At 40.7% G+C, this 20,032-nt stretch overlaps 1 protein-coding gene across 5 annotated transcripts in view; it reads right to left on the bottom strand.

Annotated features, from left to right (window-relative positions):
- DSCAM (DS cell adhesion molecule) overlaps positions 1–20,032 on the bottom strand; it is a 491,025-nt gene that overhangs the window by 144,547 nt on the left and 326,446 nt on the right. For 4 of the 5 annotated variants that reach the window (XM_068155247.1, XM_068155248.1, XM_068155249.1 and 1 more), the window contains exon 11: positions 19,769–19,942. In XM_068155247.1, the coding sequence (XP_068011348.1) occupies positions 19,769–19,942 (174 nt within the window). The remainder of the gene's footprint in view (positions 1–19,768; positions 19,943–20,032) is intronic. The other variant, XM_068155251.1, reaches the window with a different exon arrangement.

The following is a 20,032-nucleotide window of genomic DNA, read 5'->3' as shown; positions in this document are numbered from 1 at the left end:
TTGTTAGCATCAGAGTATCTAAAGACACAGTCGTGAGGATTAAAAAATGCTCAGATTTGGAAGATGCTGGTATGGAAAGCAGGCCCCACTGAACTCTATGGGAGAGACAGCATTAGAGGAGGAATGCTCCTGGCACCCCTGTAACAAGGAGCATTTGCAGGCCTGGAGAAACGTGTTCAAACTTTCTTTGCTTGCTTCCAGAACAATAACCATGTTTCTCAGTTCAGTAGAAGAAAACCAGGAAATCCAAAAATATATGTCTTGATGAATTTTCACTCTCCTAATTCAGAAGGAAAACTCTGACGGATGGAAACACTGCCAAAATCCACAGAAAACAAGTTCAGTCTTTCCTATTGAACTGGCTTGTGCAAAGGCAAAGCCAGGAAGGGGTTAGTGGTTAAATGCTATGGGACCTTGACAGGCCATGTTGTCTCAGATAACAGAAGCAGCTTTGTCCCTGTGACTGTCAACAGCAAAATGCACTTGTCAGTTACCACCTTGAAGTTGTTGCTGTATCATGGCAGGGGTGTGAGATTGCTCACAGTTCTAGAGCTCAGTAGGCCATATGGGTGAAATGTTGGTCCTGTAGAAGTCCAGTGGAGCTTTGTCACTGCCTTTTCCTTCACCAGGATTTCATATGCATTGAAAGTGTGCAATAGTGTGGCCAGCAGGACCAGGGAAGTCATTCTGCCCTTGTACTCAGCACTGCTTGGGCCACACCTTGAGTACTGTGTCCAGTTCTGGGTCCCTCAATTCAAGAAAGATGTTGAGCTGCTGGAGCATGTCCAGAAAAGGGCAAAAAAGCTGGTGAGGCATCTGGACAACAAGCCCTATGAGGAGAGGCTGAGGGAGCTGGTGTTATTTAGCCTGAAGAAAGGGAGCCTCAGAGGAGACCTTATTGCCATCTATGACTACTTGAAGGGTGGTTGTAGCCAGGTGGGGATCAGTCTCTTCTCCCAGACAACCAGCAACAGAACAAGGGGACAGTCTCAAGCTGTGCAGGACCAAGTTTAGGCTTGATCTTAGAAAGAAGTTCTTCACAGGAAGAGTGATTGGCCATTGGGATGGGCTGCCCAGGGAGGTGGTGGGGTCAGTGTCTCTGGAGATATTTAAGAAAAGACTGGATGAGGCACTTAGTGCCATGGTTTAGTTGATTAGATAGGGTTGGGTGATTAGATAGGGTTGGACTTGAGACTTCCAACCTGGCTGATTCTGTGATTTTGTGAAGAGTTACACTGGTAACTCTCCTACAATGTTATTAACCAGACCTTGTACTAGCTGACAGGGAGGTGCTAAAAGAGAATTAAACTGTAGAATATTTAAAAGCAAACAAACAAACTAACAAAAAAAATAACCCACAACCAAACCAAACCAAACCCAACCCAACCAAACCCCCAAACCTTTCTGTTTATGTATAATAAAAAAAAAAAGCACAAGTCTCTTGAGGCCCTTAATGTTGTCTGTCAGTATGCATATCCTCAATTCATGCTAATACATTTTCAATCAGTCACAGGGTGTGCTTTAAACAGTTCAGTGTTGCATTACATGCTGCACTTGAGATCTTCAAGATCTTAACTGTTTGTTCTCTTCAGTATCCCTCACCCAAGAAGCTAATGAAAATTCAGTCATGATGGCATTGTTTATGACAGTCATAGCTGTGACACATGATAATTTCACAATCTTTTCAAGACACCATGTGGTTTCTTTTGACAATTTGTGACAGGCTGTGTTATCAAGCACAATTGTTTGCACAGGATACAACTGTAACACGTGGTCCGGGGGACATTATGTTATCTCCTGATAATGATGTCATTAACATGTGTATACTATAATTAATGACTACAGGAGCGATTCATTGGAGTAATGCTTATGAATTCATTTCATCTAAAATGGGAAAGAAAACCTATAATCATTTGAGCTTGGATCCTGAAAGCTACTTACTTGCAACCTGCTGCAGCTATGCTGGGTGACCTGTTAATTGAGGCATATTAAGCAAGAAGCATTTATTTCTCAGTTATATTACAGAAGCTTGGATTAGAATCATTATCATAATGATTGTTCTCATATAGATCAATGAGAGAAACAGGAACCTAGCAGTGCTCCAAAACTCTTTGTCACCCAGTCTCCTACTAGCAGTAGCCAGGAAACAATTACAGTTCATCAGCCTGCATAGCTAACATAATGAAGCTGAAGGCAAGTAGATAGCAAGCCACTGTCACCAATGCTACGATCTCACTCTCTTGTAAATCATAAGACAGAAAACTACATTTCTTACATTCTTGTCTGCATGTCATACAGAAAGCAAACAGTTCAGACACACATATAAGCTTAATCATTTCTTTTCCACACTGTTGTAATGAACATCCTCTTGACCAGGGAAAAGCATAATCTATCTTTGCCATCATAATTTTGCCAATATATTTGACAGTTTAATGTCCTGATGTTAGTCATACCATGATTTTAGTATAATGTTTGCTGTGCTTTCACTGCAAACTCAATTCTGCATTTCACTGCTGATAGCTGCCTAAAAAAATTAGGTATATTTAGACCCTCAAAATATGTCTTCAAACATGAAAATTCACTCTTCTCCCTCATGGCCAGCAAAATCCCAGAGAGACTTTTTTGGTTTGAATTTTCAGAAGGCTGAGTTTGAGCACAAAAAATATTTTCATGGAGATATTTGCTGATGCAATCAGACACACCAAAATAGCTAGGAGTGAATGGAATTTCTAACCTGCCACAGACATAGTCCTCAGGAAAACTGCCTGCAATGTGTCTAAGTAGATTAGAATGAGACTGGGTCCCTGTGAACATGCTTGAAAATAGATTTCTTGTGGAAACTACAATGAATCCTCTAACAGTACCCTAACTCCTGTGTGTTCCAAGCCAAAGCGTCCTTGGATAACCCCAAGTTAAATCTCTAGTGCTTTCAAGCTCCCACATTTCACACATACCACTTGCTCATTCAAATGCAGGAGAAGATAGGAGCTAAACTGAAATTTATTGCAGGTTTCTGTTTTGGGTTTTATCTGCCCATTCATATATAGTCTGCTTTTGAAAACAACTCTAACTAAGCTGCAGACAGTCAACTCTTGCTCCAGAAAGTGTCCATGTGAGGGATTCATAGTATTACAGCTAAGTAATTATACTATTATAATATGCTAGAACAATCAGTAAAAGCAGAAATAATCTTGAATATAGACAAGATCTAAGGAACATGCTTGGGAATTGCAGAAGAGAGCATGCATATATATTGTCACATGCATATAAGCACATAAATACAGTCTAGCTGTAGAATCTGAATAACTTAACTGCATATCAGCAAAGCCATGGTAACTGCCCAGGTCCATATGACTACCACACAGTGATTTAGAGGAAATTTAACTTCTTTAATTGTTTGAGTAATTACTTTGCATATCCCTCATGGTAGGCAGACACAGAGATACCCACCACAGCTCAGCAGATGCCAAGTCACTGGCTCATCCAGGCTCACTGGTCTGTACATTTGAGCCCTCTCTTCCAGAAAGAAGACTGATTTGTTCTGCTACTCTATCTTTATAGGTGAAATATCTAGATAGCAATGGTTAAAAGCAGATCACAACCAAGTAAGAAGTCTTAGCCAAGCTAAATAGTGGATAGCATCAGCCTCACTCCTGTCCAAGTTCTCTCCTTTGTCATGTTTTTAATACCTCTTTAAGTGTTTTGGAAGGTGTATCAGTTTCACACTGAAAAGCTTAAGACCAAAGAGGGAGACTGTTAGCACCTTTGGACGGTGAGTTATTCTGCTAGGAATACCAAAACAAAATAGATCCAGAAAGGCTATGATCCTTATGAGCAATATCTGTCTCTCTACCAGTGAGTTCCCTGAAATGTGTCTGGGAACAGAAACAGATGCTACATAGAGTCAGCAAAATGCCTGAGGACACCTCTGACTGATATGCACTCCTGTAATGGTCTTCCTCACCATTTAGGTACATGCCCATTTACCTTAAAAGCTAGGCACTTCATTTAACTATTATTTAAATCTTAGAGATGGACATTTAGTAAAAGGCAATTGGATTTTCAAAAACAATGTGCAAACACTTATGAAAAGGCTGTTCCTCCTTATTTCAGCTTGGCAAATCACCACTTCAAAATCTGATAGCAGATTTTCCTTTCTGTAAGTAGAGCTTTATGGCTCTGAGCATATGGCAAAGAGACAGCTTGTACCAGTTGTAAATGCAACAGTTATGCTGCCTTGCAAGTAAGACAAAAAAAGCAGAGCACTGCTGTCTTATGGAGCACTTAGAGTAATAAGCACTGACTTGCAAAGTTAGTTTCGGGATAAGACCACAGAAGTAAAGTTCTGCTGCACAGCTGTATATATACATGTGTAAAATTACCAAATTCAATGGCTAGTAATTAAAAGCCAGCAAAAAAATAGCCTTCTAACTGGTGCTTTTTCTACTGCTTTGAAGATTTGCAACAAAATGTACTTATGTAATAGCTCTGTTGAGTATTCTCTTTTCTGCCTCTCTCTCTCATTTCACAGTCACAAATTTGTATCATCTAACTTTCAGAAAATGAATTTGACCTTTTAAAAACCTTTGTCCTTTGTGAAGAAAGAGATGGAAGAGAACAGGATTGTTTCCTGGGTACTTCTCTCTCAATATAACACATCAATTAGTGGAAAACCATTCTTGTTAGGTCACTGAGATTATGATGTAGGAGTTTATTTCAGCAAATACAGGAAAAGTTCAGAGTGGGGAAATAGAAGTTCAACATGAGCTCTCAATGTGCACTTGCAGCCCGCAAAGCCAATCAGATCCTGGGCAGCATCAGGAGAAGTGTGGCCAGCAGGTCGAGGGAGGTGATCCTCCCCTTCTACTCAGCCCTGGTGAGACCCCACCTGGAGTACTGTGTCCAGTTCTGGAGCCCCTATTACAAGAGGGATGTGGAGGTGCTGGAAGGTGTCCAGAGAAGGGCCACAAGGATGATCAGAGGGCTGGAGCACCTCTCCTGTGAGGACAGACTGAAGGAATTGGGGCTGTTCAGTCTGCAGAAGAGAAGGCTCCCAGGTGACCTCATTGTGGCCTTCCAGTATCTGAAGGGGGCCTACAGGAAGGCTGGGAAGGGACTTCTCAGGATCTCAGGTAGTGATAGGACTAGGGGGAATGGAATGAAACTGGAGGTGGGGAGATTCAGGCTAGATGTGAGGAGGAGGTTCTTCACCATGAGAGTGGTGAAGCCCTGGAATGGGTTGTCCAGGGAGGTGGTCGAGGCCCCGTCCCTGGAGGAGTTTAAGAGCAGGCTGGATGAGGCTGTGGCCAGCCTGATCTAGTGTAGGGTGTCCCTGCCCATGGCAGGGGGGTTGGAACTAGATGATCCTTGTGGTCCCTTCCAACCCTGAATGAATCTATGAAACTATGAAACTATGAATGTGCAGTGCTGACTGCGAGCCAGGCTACTGAAATAAACTGCGGCTTTACTATTAATTTCTGAAAACTGACAACCTTTGCTGAAGCTTGATCCCATATACTTACAGACCATGACATACAATATAGATGCACAGACTGTTTCTTAAAAGTTTAAGCCAAATTTCAAAACAACAACAAAACCTCAAACCCAAACTGACTCCTAGCAACATATGTTTAAATTCCTAAATAGCCATCTGCTTAGCTAAGCATCCTTCAGCACGCCACCGATTGCAGGGAAGAAAACTGCGTGCACACTATCTTTATAAAGCTGGGTTGTGCATTACAAAAGGATAAACTGTTTTAAGAACATACAATTAAGGATGCTTTTTTTTTTTTGTTGTTTTTGAGAATGTATCATTAGGGATTAAATTTAATGTAAAAAATCCAAACCAAACCAAAACTAAACCAGGAATATTGTAGACAAGCAGAATTGTGTTTAATTAAGGCAAGATTCCTATCATAGCTCTTTTTTTTTCTCCTGATAAGAAAAATAGATGTGTCGTTTTTTTCTTGCTGCAAAGATTTGAAATCTATAACCTCCATCTGATCAGCCAAAGATCAAACATTTCTGAAAGCTGCATTACACTTAAGTAAAAGCATAAGAAGTGCATTCAGGAAAATCTTGTACCATCTGATCACATCTGGATGGGGTTTTGTTCCTTTTTGTGTTCTGTCTTGTAGGTGAGCATCAAGCACTCACTTATGGGAGTGCCCACGTGTTCATGCACATGAGCACGCAGAGGTGCTGGTAGCTGAGGTCATTACCTTACATGCATTAGACAGAGAAAGAGATTTCACTGGGCTTTTACAACATGATAGCATCACATGTTATCTTGCAAAATGAAGTATAGAAACTTGCAGCAAAAGTTTCAACCCTGAAAGCAGGGAGTTTAAACAATGAATTTGCTAATACCTGCTCACACTGGGCTGATTTCTCAGTTGCCTGAGAACACATCAGCTTGCATGAGGGAACATGACAGAGTGCAGACTCACAAGATACCACAGATAAAACAGATTCACACTAACAATCACATGGACCTGCATGTACCAGCACTGATGTGCATAGAGGGGGCAGCTCTTATAAAAAATTGAATTCTTAATGGATACTGTCACTTACTCTTGCAAAGTTAGCAGGAGAGTTTGCACATTTCTAAACAAGATATTAATTTCCAATGAAAAATATTATTTCACAAGTTAAGAACTGTAGATGGAAGTCCTGAGATTGTTGCTTCTCTGAAGAATCATTTCTCTTTTCTGATCTTGGTCATATATATTGACATGCATACAGGTACATGACATTGCTTTCCCAGGGGTTACCAGGAATTTGCCAGCTGGATGCTAAGCACTGAATAAACAATGACAGAGAAGGTGAAACTAATGTTATAAAGATGTATATACTACCCAGAGAACAATATTCCTACATGGTCAAACACTCTAAATCAGGGTGGAAAAGGAAACAAAAATTGGTCGTAAGACTAATTACTTTGTGTGTATGTGTATTGATGGAGACAGCTAAAAATATATATATAGGGTTAGATTAATCATAAATAATTAGGCCAACTGTAAGAGGTCATTCCTTTGTTATTTGTTAGTTTGACAGACCAAATCAATTCATTCCCTAACTCTGCAGGATCCTAATAAGATTTATCTAAAAATGGAGCTGTGCTTCTTTAGTTATCTATACTGTGAAGATGCTCAGAAATCGATTGCTGTGACCATAAGTGGACACTTCCTTTTCACCCCAAGAAACACAGAAATGTCAGATTAAGATACACTCAAGCATCACATACCAAACAAGTACCTGAACAAATAATGTGGATGGGAGATCACACATTGATACAGCAGTTGAATATTAATAGATAGGAAAGTAATCCAGAGTGAAGGAAACCTCTTTTCCACAAAGCAAATACATCTAGATTGCTGAGGGAGAACCTGTAATTGCAAATATTTTCATCTGATTGTACCTGACATGCACAGCAGGAAGGGGCAGAGGAAGCAATGCCTGAAATTCTCTGGTGTCTTCAGCTGGTAGGCAGCTCTTCCTACATTGCATTGCTTCTATTCTGTGCCTCCCAGATGTAAATTTAATTTTTATTTTTATATTGATTATCAAAGAATCAATAAACAGCATTTATACTGAGTGCCATCACAGGATTTTCACAGAGGCATGTGAAGATAACTACCATGCAATTCTTGAAAACCTATTTTGAAGATAAAAAGGCAGCACTGTAAAAAAAAAAAATAAAATTACACTTTCTTTACATCTGAAAGCAAAATTGCTTGCTTTAAAAAAAGCTTACAATTGCAGTGATGGAAGCAGTTGTAAAAGATTGTCTTTGGCTAACAGTGACATTTGATGTCATATTTAAAAGGAAATATAATCTCATGCAGAGCTTAAAATACTTGCCTGCAAGCTATATTATTGCATTTTCATTTTACTACAAAAAATTTATGTAACTGATTTGGTGCCTGTGTCACCAGATATTCAAATGTAGTTTATGTCCTACCTACCTATTTTTAAGATATTGTGAGATATATATTATTTTTTCATAACTCATTGTCTCTTTCTTTCCCTCATTTATGCACAATTTATGTTGTTACTGTGGTATTTTTGAGGCTGTGTTGCCTTTAAGAAACCACAGAGTTAAAGACCTGGAGCAGTCTAACTGGGGCCTGGAGCTGCCAAGCCAAAGTTTTGCTGTGTCACAATGGTGTGGTATGGAGGGTGGAGAGGGGAGGGGAGGGATGTGAAGGCTTGGGTTCGTTGTCCTCTTTTTAAGGGAGGTTTTGTGAAGCTTTGGCATAATGAGCTTCTGTGTTAAGGCCAGACTATGGATGTCGGTGTTATTTTATATGCTTTGTACTGTTGCATACAGTTGTGAATAGCATTTCCATTTTAACTTTCCATCCTATCCAATCCTTTGTGTGGGTGTTTTTCTTTTGCCCTTTTTGGAAGAGGTGAAAGAGCAATCTGTCTTACTCTAAACTACGACAGATTCCCTACATAATTCAAGAGCATGAAAGAACAGAGTTCTCACAGATACTGGAGCTTAGTGTACTCTGATCCCCTACAACACTTACATCAAATAAAAGATAGGAATAAACAATCAGCCATAATAAATAAATAAATAAACATTGTAAAGAATCTTCATGCCAATCCTATGACAGCATTCAATAATGAAAACCAGTCAATAATCTTTCAAAAGGTCTTGTGCCGGAAAAGTTTGTGATTAGATCATTAAAAGTGCAGAGGATCCCTGAGAGGGAAGAAAGTTTGCAATTAGGAGTCTGTCCACCATTTTTGTTGTTCAGATAACATTTTACAGATCTTAAACTCATATGAGAATAAGAATAGAGTAGAGTAGAGTAGAGTAGAGTAGAGTAGCGTAGCATAGCATAGCATAGCATAGCATAGCATAGCATAGCATAGCATAGCATAGCATAGAACAGAATAGAATAGAATAGAATAGAATAGACAGACCAGGTTGGAAGAGACCTTCAAGATCGTTGCATCCAATGAAGAGTTCTGAAATTGATAGCTAGGAGATTGAATGTGGAATTCTTAAAAAAGGAGAAAGTGATGGCAAAGATGTGAGGATTGCGGAATGGTGACAGTAAGGAAGAGGAAGAAACGTTTGCAGGTGTGAAGGGAGAATGATGTGAGGCATGAGAACATTGCCCTCTGAGCCTGAGACTTTGTACTGCTGGAACATGGTTATTTTGTAAATGAGATGTACCTTAGAGCTGGCATGACTAGACACACAGAAAAGAAATGAGGGGAAAGGAAAAGGAAAGGTACTGTGTCCAGTTCTGGAGCCCCTATTATAAGAGGGATATGGAGGTGCTGGAACGTGTCCAGAGAAGGGCCACAAGGATGATCAGAAGGCTGGAGCACCTCTCCTGTGAGGACAGACTGAAGGAGTTGGGGCTGTTCAGTCTGCAGAAGAGAAGGCTCCGAGGTGACCTAATTGTGGCCTTCCAGTATCTGAAGGGGGCTACAGGAAGGCTGGGGAAGGACTTCTCAGGATCTCAGGTAGTGATAGGACTAGGGGGAATGGAATGAAGCTAGAGGTGGGGAGATTCAGGCTAGATGTGAGGAGGAGGTTCTTCACCATGAGAGTGGTGAAACCCTGGAATGGGTTGTCCAGGGAGGTGGTCGAGGCCCCGTCCCTGGAGGTGTTTAAGGCCAGGATGGATGAGGCTCTGGCCAGGCTGATCTAGTGTGGGGTGTCCCTGCCCATGGCAGGGGGGTTGGAACTAGATGATCCTTGTGGTCCCTTCCAACCCTGAATGAAACTATGAAACTACGAAACTATGAAAACCATGATACTGCAGGAGCTAGTTTTTCTAAAGTGGAAATGGTCATGTGTACTGCACATACATGCTATATTAATTTATATCCCACTATTGCTATACAATGCTCTCTTCATTTAAGTTCACTTAATCTTTGTTAGTAAGACATAGCCCCAACTCCTGATGACATTGCAAATATAAAAATAAGTGGCAATAGATCATGCACACACTTCCTCCACTAGAAGCCAACATTAAACCCAGCAAGCACTCTGCATATGGCCCCCATTTGACAAATGAAGCTAATACATGCACAGCAGCATCTGTATTTAAAAATGTTCCACAGGAAAATTATTTGGTTTAATAAAACAGAAGCATAAAAATCCAGAGAATGGGTATGGCTGGTGTTTAGTCATTGCTCCGATACCACATGGATTGAAGAAAATAAAAGAAAGAACCTATCAGAATACTCTCCTAATGCTATTTGTATTAAGACAAACTTCTGTGTGGCTGACTTTGAGATTTATAATCACTTCATCGTATAAAGAAAATATCATAAAATGTTACTTTAATGTATTTTTAAGTGTGCTATGTGCGGATGAGAATTTCCAAGAGAAATTTTACAATATCATTACTGTGTCTACTGCTGTGGTTTAATCCCAGCTGGCAACTAAGCCCCATGCTCACTCACCACAGTGGGATGGGGAAAAGAGTTGGAAGGGGAAAAGAGAGAAAGCTCATGGGTTGAGATAAAAACTGTTTAATAGGTAAAGCAAAAGCCACATGCATAATTAAAGCAAAACAAGGGGTTCCTTCACCGCTCCCTAGGAAGGGAGGTGTTCAGTCATCTCCAGGAAAGCAGGGCTCCATCACATATAATGATTACGCTGGAAGACAAATGGCATCACTCTGAACATCCCCTCCTTCCTTCTTCTTCCCCCACCTTTATACACTAAGCATGACATCACAGGATATGGGATACCCCTTTGGTCAGTTGGGGTCAGTGGTGCCAGCTGTGTCCCCTCCCAGATTCCTGTGCACCCTTAGCCTGGTGAGGTGGGATGAGAAGCAGACTCTGTGTAAATACTAAAACAAGTCTAACTTAACAACACTTTCCAGCACAAATCCAAAACGTTGCCCCATACTATCTATTATGAAGAGGATTAACGCTATCCCAGCCAAAACCAGCACACTAGTATTTTTTCTCCCCATCTCTGATATGGTATTGTGGAGGGTTGAAATTACCCCCCACAAAGCCTAAAACTGCCATGGGTATCACTCACAGATGTCATCGCAATCTCTAAACACCATCCCATCCAGCTCCAGCCACTGTTGTGCTTGTGAGTATGATGCTCTGAGTCTGCCCTGCAAAGCTGTTTCACCCAAAGGAGCTGACTGAGCTGCTGAGGGTCAAGCAGTGGCTCGTATCCTCAGATGCTCTCTGCCCACTCTCCTGAATGAGGCTTAGAGACAGAGCCTAAGAGGGGCATGGTGGGAGAAACAGGAGCAAAGCACTCCACCCCTTTGCAATCGGAGGTGGAAATATCATCAGGGATTTGAGGATGTTTCACTTGTCCTATCAAAATAGAAGAAGGAGTAATGTTTACTAAACTAAACCTGGTAGATGAGTAATGATTGAGTCCAAGATGAGTAATCCAGAAATCCTGGCTGTCAAGCATCCCGTGCTCATTGACATAATTTTGTTCTTAAAATGTTATTGAGAGATACTGTGTTCCAGAAGGGCATTCCTTTACATTTCCCATGAAGGCAAGTCTTAATCTAACAGTTAGGTTTCAAATTCCCTTCTAGGAAAAATGACCTTTCAAATCATCAGTAAGAATAATTTCCAGAATATTTCAGGATCACCATTTATTATCTTCTAGCGCAGTAAGGTTTTCACTATTGTGCTAAATACAATACTGAAATTTGTAAGCTTACTTTCATAATGAAGGTTATGAATGGATTATACATCTAGCTTGTATCAATCATCTCAACACCAACATCTCAGCTGGAGGAGGAGAGCAGAGCAGGCATTATTAGCAAGTCTTGATTCAGAGTAGTGTTCAGAGACATAGGAGCTATAATCCTTGATCTGAAACGACCTCTGTTGCTCTACTGACAACACCTGGCCAAACCTGGACACAGTGCTCATTGCAATCTGAAAGCCATATAAAACCTCTGAACAAACAAGTAATTTAACAGAACACAAGAGGTATTAAGATTGAGAAAGATGTGCTGTTAAAATATCTGTGGTTTGGCTGGTTAATGGGTTCAGCAAAGGGGAAAGAAAAACAACCAGCAGCTAGAGCACATATCCTATCCCTATGAGGCCTTCTAAGAAAAGTGAAGCAGTGATGAAATCATCACAACTTTGTTCATTTTTTAAGGAAAGGCTCAATGTCTTGTAGCCACTATGAAAATTTCAATAAAATGAAAAAAAGAAAATAAACCTCACCCATGCCTCCTTTTAAATGCTTCTATTTGGGCAACATAAACCTGATACACAGCATCACACTATCACAGTATCACAGTATCACTTAGGTTGGAAAGGACCTCGAGGATCATCGAGTCCAACCTATCAACACAGACCCCATGACTAGACCATGGCACCAAGTGCCACGTCCAATCTCCCCTTGAACGCCTCCAGGGTCGATGACTCAACCACCTCCCTGGGCAACCCGTTCCAATGACGAACTACTCGCTCGGTGAAGAACTTCCTCCTCACCTTGAGTCTAAACCTCCCCTGGCGCAGCTTGAGACTGTGTCCTCTTGTTCTTGTGCTGGTTGCCTGGGAGAAGAGACCAACCCCTTCCTGGCTACAACCACCCTTCAGGTAGTTGTAGAGGGCAATGAGGTCACCCCTGAGCCTCCTCTTCTCCAGGCTAAACAATCCCAGCTCCCTCAGCCTCTCCTCATAGGGCTTGTGTTCAAGGCCTCTCACCAGCCTTGTTGCCCTTCTCTGGACACGTTCAAGTGTTTCGATGTCCTTCTTAAACTGAAGGGCCCAGAACTGGACACAGTACTCAAGGTGTGGCCTAACCAAAGCAGAGTACAGGGGCACTATGACCTCCCTGCTCCTGCTGGCCACACTATTCCTAATGCAGGCCAGGATGCTATTGGCCCTCCTGGCCACCTGGGCACACTGCTGGCTCATATTCAGGTGGCTGTCGATCAGCACACCCAGGTCCCTCTCTGTTTGGGAGCTCTCCAGCCACTCCGACCCCAGCATTTAAAAACCCCAGCATACATACAATACAAATAAAAAAGGATATAGCAGAGTTTATGTGCATTTTCTAGCGAGCTAGGTGGAGAGAAACCTATTTCACCTTCCTGCTAAAAACACTCTTGTGCAACCAGCCTTGAAGAAAAGCCAAAGGGCTGCTGTATTCTTTTTCTTCTTGCACCCAATTAGAAATCTATTAAAAAAAACAAAAAAAAGGAGAGAAAAAAAAAAAAAGAGGGAGAAGTCTTTACCTTCTCTCTTTTCCTTAAATGAGAGCATTGCAAAGATTTGCATACAAAACCACTTGAGTATTTGTACCGCCGTACATCTGGCAATTATCTTACAAGAGAAAGCATTCGTCTTAGCCAATTGCCACAGGCTTGGCGTTACTGAGAGAAGCAGAAAGCATTTGAACGCACAGAAGAAAAGGGATATTCCGGCTTTCTACCAGCTACCTTGAACATACTTCACGTTTAATTTCACCCTGTTGCCACAGGCACTGTGTTGTTATGACAGCTGATCTGCCATTGAATAGCTGTAAAGGAAAATCAACAAAGGATCGCTTCAGCGGTTTTCAGTGCAATTTATTGGAGCTTGTATCTTGCGGCTGCTGCCGCCTGTCGGGGTAATGACACATGATGGGTGATTAAAGAGCAAGTCCCTAAATCAAAGCAGTGCCAATGGTCTGAAGAGGCAGAAACAGCACTCAGACCTTGTTAATTTCTCATAGTGGGAGGACCTCATTAGGAAAAAAACAGGCTGTTTTTCTAACAAAAGAATATACTTGTGTCTAGGGAGAATTTTCATGTTCCCAGACTTTACAGTAGCTTTCTTACAGCAACCTTTAGACCATGCACTTAATGAAAATAAATAAGTAATTAAAGGAGATAGAGGGTATTGGAATAGAATAGAATAGAATAGAATAGAATAGAATAGAATAGAATAGAATAGAATAGAATAGAATAGAATAGAATAGAATAGAATAGAATAGAATAGAATAGGAGTACCAGGTTACAAGAGACCTTCAAGATCATCGTGTCCAACCTATCATCCAACACCATCTAATCAACTAAACCATGCAACCAAGCACCCGATCAAGTCTCCTCCTGAACACCTCCAGTGATGGTGACTCCACCACCTCCTCGGGCAGCCCATTCCAATGGGCAGTCACTCTCTCTGTGTAAAACTTCCTCATAACATCCAGTCTAAACCCCCCCTGGAGCAGCTTAATACTGTCCCCTCTTGTTCTGGTGCTGGTTGCCTGGGAGAAGAGACCAACCTCTGCCTGTCTACAACCTCCCTTCAGGCAGTTGTAGAGAGCAATAAGGTCTCCCCTGAGCCTCCTCTTCTCCAGGCTAAGCAATCCCAGGTCCCTCAGCCTCTCCTCATAGGCCTTGTGTTCCAAACCCCTCCCCAGCTTTGTTGCCCTTCTCTGGACATGCTCCAGCAAATCAACATCTTTCATAAACTGAAGAGGCCCAGAACTGGACACAGTACTCAAGGTGTGGCCTAACCAGTGCAGTGCACAGGGGCAGTGTTACAATCCATCACCACTGACTTGGAATTTAAACAGAACTGTACTATAGGTTGCTCACATCCTCATATTTAACACAGCTTTTCTTTTTGTTTGCCAAGAAACAGGTGGTGAGAGAGCTGCTTGTCATGAGGGTAAGGCAAAGGTAGAAAAGGGTGGCTTGCCAGCTCATGGGGACACGTTGGAATATAAAAGTAGTTTTGGTTCACTTTAAATAAAAGGAAAAAGTCAAGAAAAACATTTTTTATATAACTTACTTTTTTTAAATTCTAAGAAGATATGCTAGCAATCCATACAGAAATTTTCACCAGTTTTGGATGAATTTGTCCATTGGACAAAAACAGACTACTTGAGATAACTGCAAAATGAGTATGAAGAAGAAAACAATGGAACAAGCTCTTTGTTTAAATACGACTGAATCTGAAAAGAAGAAAGCACTAAAACAGGATAAGACAGCTTGGCTTAGGTGAATTTGAGGTAGTATGACTGCTGGTTTTCCTACTAGAAACTTTTGAAGGTTTAAGAGATGGTGATTTTTGTCTTCCTTTACATGATGCGAATGATCTATTATTGCAAATGTAGAATAGACACTGCCACTGTTCAGACATATTGTGGGATATGTGCATTGTTAATTAGGAACTGGACAAAAGTCATGTAAAAATATACATGTATGTATATTTTATATATATATATATATATATACATTTTGTTATACATGTGTGTATAAACAAATGCATAATTGCTATGCTTTTCATAGCCAAGGAGAAGAAACAGTTGGACAGATCTTGACATTCCTATATTCTCAACAAGGAATTATTTCCCTCAAAGCTAAAATGGACAATTAGAAGCACACTGGTGAGCAGAGCACAATGAGTTCTCCATCACAGCTTGCTGGCTTTACTTCAAGGGTTGCAGCAAAGCAAACTCGTTTGGTCACTTGGGAACAGTGCCTTTAAGGCAGGTAAAGTTTTATGGAGGAAGACAGGCATAGACTTCTACCCATTTCAATAAATAAATGCTGCAGTGCTTCAGCCATATGACAGAACAACTGTTAGCTAGTAGTGGAGGAAAATGGCTTTGTGAGATTCAGAATCTCCCTTCATAAACATCTTTTGGGTTTATTTGGGTTCATATTTTATTTCTTTTGCAGTAATAGTTATGTGATCGGGCCCTCTATTCCATGAGTTTTCTGCAGGTGGAGAGAGAAAAGTCTTGCCCTGAAGATGTCATGGTCAAAGCAGATGATAGTATAAGGGAGGCAGAGGCAGCAGAGCCACAGGGTAGTGAATTCCTCCATCCAAGACCAAGAGTAGCTGCAGAAACAGGGTATTAGAGTCACTTCTACACTGTGACCAGGCTCTCTTTCCCAAACAGACTCTTTTTCTGTTATTCCACCAGCTCATGTCATAGATAAAAAATGAATTTTATAATATTTAGTATGTTTAAGTGGAGAAACTTAGCATTAAAAGTATCAGATGAGATTAGTGTATATGGAAGGAGGTGTGGGTCTGACTGATGGCTTTAGGTATATGTATTGAATGCATAATACAAATAGTTAAGAAGCATATTACCAGAACAAGAGGACATAGTCTCGGGCTGTGCCAGGGGAGGTTTAGGTTGGATGTTAGGAAGAAGTTCTACACAGAGAGAGTGATTGCCCATTGGAATGGGCTGCCCGGGGAGGTGGTGGAGTCACTATCACTGGAGGTGTTCAGGAGGAGACTTGATGGAGTGCTTGGTGCCATGGTTTAGTTGTTTAGGTGGGTTGGATTGGTTGATGGGTTGGACGCGATGACCTTGAAGGTCTCTTCCAACCTGATTTATTCTATTCTATTCTATATTTGAAAGGAAAATGAACAAAACAATTCTCTTTTCTTAGCAGACAGCATTTGTTGAAAATATTTTGGTGGTCAGATTAAAACTTGTGAAGATCCACACTGACATGAAAATAAGTGATAAATTTAAGAAGAGGCAGGGATAACACGACTAGTTTCAACAGATTATTTACATAGGAACATACTCACATTAATGAAAACCTGGTTTTCAGGAGGGAATTTTTTTCCACAATACTGTTCTATCATGTTATATATAGCCCCTAAAGTGGAATTAGGAAGTGTGACATTTATTCAGATGAAGGCAGGCAGGCAGTCCATTTTAGGCAGGCATCTTTTCCCTTGTGACTCCCAGGCAACCTTTAAATAATTTGAGTTCTTCCCTTCATGTTAAAGGCTCATTATCCTTTATAGAAATTCTTTAGAAGTCTTTTCATCCCAAGCACCAAGAGTCATTTCTCAAGACAGCACTAGATTCCTTATTCCAGATCCTTCTCATAATTTTCTAATATTGTATGTCTTAGTGAATAAGGGATTCAAGAACTACTTATCCTTGGTTCAGAAGAAGAGAGAGAAAAAAAATCTATATCCATGTCATGAAAAGAATAATAGCTGTTAAGTGAAGACTCTCTGCTTTCATGGATGCCATTCTAGCCCTGTGGTTCCTGATTCAGCATTGACTGGGAGAAATTTCTTCACACATTTCTGTTAGTATTCCTGAAGCCTCTTTCTTTTCCTTTAATCTTTTTTTTTTACTTTGCACTGCTTTCTCATGCAATCTCCTTTCAATCAGGAAGCTGGACTGGCTTTTCTGATGTGAAGGTGTCACACAGCACACACTGAGGCACTAAATAAATGTGCACTACCATTTTCTTCTTAGCATTAACAATCCTGTTAAACATGCCAAGTTACTTTATAGCTTGCACTGGCTTTTCACTAAAAATAAGTCTGTCTGTTCTAGAAGTAGTAAGTCATGTAAGTATGTTAGGTCTCTGTTTATTTTGTCCATTCCTAAATTATCAAACCAAAACCTTGTCTACCCTCTTTTGACATCAACAGTCAACAGTTTTTCTCTTTAGATATAGGTGACACTATAAATTCTAGATGAGTGAAACATCCAGTCTCATTTAAGAGGTTTGTCGCAGAACCATAGGCAAAAATGGATCCAGAAATGCTACTAACAGAGTAAGTGGAAACTTTCACCAGACATGGAAGAAAACAACCCCCTGGGCATAAAATTATTTTAAAATTAATTTCACAGTTATGCTATCAAGAGTTAGCATCTTCATATAAGAAGTATCTGTGGTACAAGGGCCAGTTAAGAATTGAGGGAGGAAAAAGGGCTGCTGACATGTCTTTCTGAAAAGCATTGTAGATTTACAATCAGTGACAAAATCCAGCTAAGCCAGTCAACTTTTTCATCACATGATTTGAGCTGCTGTTCATGGACAACCCACATAACGACTGCAGGAAGGTGGGAAGCCATTTTGTCACAATGGAGGCACAATAAAATGTATTGAACCTAATCTTTGTTTATGTTTTGGAAAGCTCTTTGTTACTTGCCAACTTCGCCACACAGAAACAACCACCTGGGCCAGGTCTTACCTTCTGCCTCTGATTTTAATGTAGTCATAGGGTGATATCTAAGGATGAGGGTCCAGAAACAGGATTGTGGGGGAGAAGGAAAAGGAGTCAAAATAACCATGGGGATAAGAAAGCAGTGAATGACTATAGCAGAGAGAATAATGGCAGGCTCAAAACCTCACTCTGGAGTCACTCCTCCTGACGAGGTACAAGCATTACGTGCATCATAACCACTCCATCAGAAAAGGAGGTCCAGCTACACCTGCAAGCCACCATCACACAATTTTCCAAAGCAGCTTGTCTTTAATGTGTGCTTGGTTAAAGCTAAAGCTCTGCCTCTTCCCTGCATGGAACACCATGCTAACAGTGTTTGCTCTGACGGCCTTGCTGGGAGCAGCACGTGTGTTAGTGTGGGTGTGTGAGGGTGTACAGACGTGCTTGCCTGCTATCGCAGAGCTGGAGGGCTTTTCATTAGATTCAAACAGCAACTGACTCTCCAGGGAAGCTCCTGCTCTTATTTGATAAGGGATGCTCTTTTATCACACATGAAACTGCATGCAGTGATCAGACAGACAGTGTACATAGCTGCCACCCAGAGGAAAGCTGGTTTTCTGTAGCATATTACAGTAGTGTATTGCTACTACAGTTGAAGATTGGCCCAAAAATGGATTGTTATGGAAACTGGGGGAGCTGGGTCTTCTACTGATCCACAGAAAATGTATGCAAATAATATACTTGTTTGGGAGGTTGTGATATCATGTTACTTTTTCAGAAGACAGAGTCACTTTGGTAAATCAGAGTGGAGAGGACAACTGAGGTGCTGGGGCTTGCAATTCCAGCAAAATTTCTCAGACCTTAGTTATTCATTCTCTGCTATTACAACAAACGCCACCCCTAAACCTAGAGTCTAATTGTCTAAAGTACAGCTCTCCAATTGAAAGCAAGTTTGATTTATTTTCCTTCCTTTCAGGAAAAAAAAAAAAGAAAAAATAAATCAAATCAATCAAATCCTACAAACATGAAAGTGCATGGATTGGTGACCTCCTTCAGTACTGGCCTAACGGGTCATCCAGAAACATCTGGCATGCTGAAGCATTTTTCTCTAGTCAGGAATTATATTATCTGTAGAGTTTCTGGGGGGTTTAAAATAATTTATTTATTTCCTCTATGTTCCCAGCTACATTCATGTTTGAAGGAGTTACAACTAATGAACCTAAAAGCTGTAATTTTTTTGTCTCTTATGCCTAGAAACTACAGACAGGATGAGGTTTTGTTTGTACTCCTGATTCAACAGAATTAGGTGCATTTTCTAAAAGTTTCCTGCCAGTGGATACGTCAAAATGACTTCTGTGACTGTATCTCTATCTTAGAGTATGTTAGAGCATCTTGTGGTATCTGCTGTAATCGTACCTATAGTATCTATCTATAGCACTCTGAGAACTGATTAAGAGACTTTAAAATTCCTATTTTCTTCAAATCCTTAGATTTGTAACAGTTGCTATGGGTATTTCTTCTTAGTTGGGGTTTTTTCACCCCTGACTAAAGAATATGTTTTACTTCCCCTACATTACTCAGCTGCAGCTCCAAGACATGATACACATTTTTTTTTAAATGAGAAGTTAATCCATGTCATTTATAAGCCCTCTTTTCTTCCTTTACTAAACAATGGTTTTTATTAACCTTATTAACTTCCATGTGCTACCACATGCATCTGAAAATCCACATTAAATTAAAACAAACAAACCCAACCACTCCCCTCCCTCCCAACCTTTCTGTACTCCAAACTAAGGATGCAAGAGACAAGCCTTTTTGCACTCAATGGATCCCAGAGAAGTGTTTTAGTTCTTACTTTTAACAGTGAGGTACATGGACTTGCTGACGTCTGCTCCCACATCATTGCTGACCTTGCAGAGGTAGTATCCACTGTCTTCTTCCAGCACATGTTTAATCAGCAAGGAGCCATTTATGAGAAGCTGGATACGACCGTTCAATGCAATGGGCTGGAACTGAGGAACCCCGGCACCTGAAGCAGGACCACATAGAAATAAGTTATTAAGGAAAGAGCATTTCAGGGGGAGTTGTTGTTTGGGGTTTTTTGGTTGGTTGGCTTGGT

The sequence above is a fragment of the Melanerpes formicivorus genome, unplaced genomic scaffold (genome assembly GCF_026170545.1).
Source record: "Melanerpes formicivorus ecotype bairdi unplaced genomic scaffold, bMelFor1.0.p_v2 SCAF_30, whole genome shotgun sequence".
NCBI lineage: Eukaryota > Metazoa > Chordata > Aves > Piciformes > Picidae > Melanerpes > Melanerpes formicivorus.
Note: the sequence above shows the minus strand (reverse complement) of the source record. Positions and strands in the feature narration are given on the sequence as shown.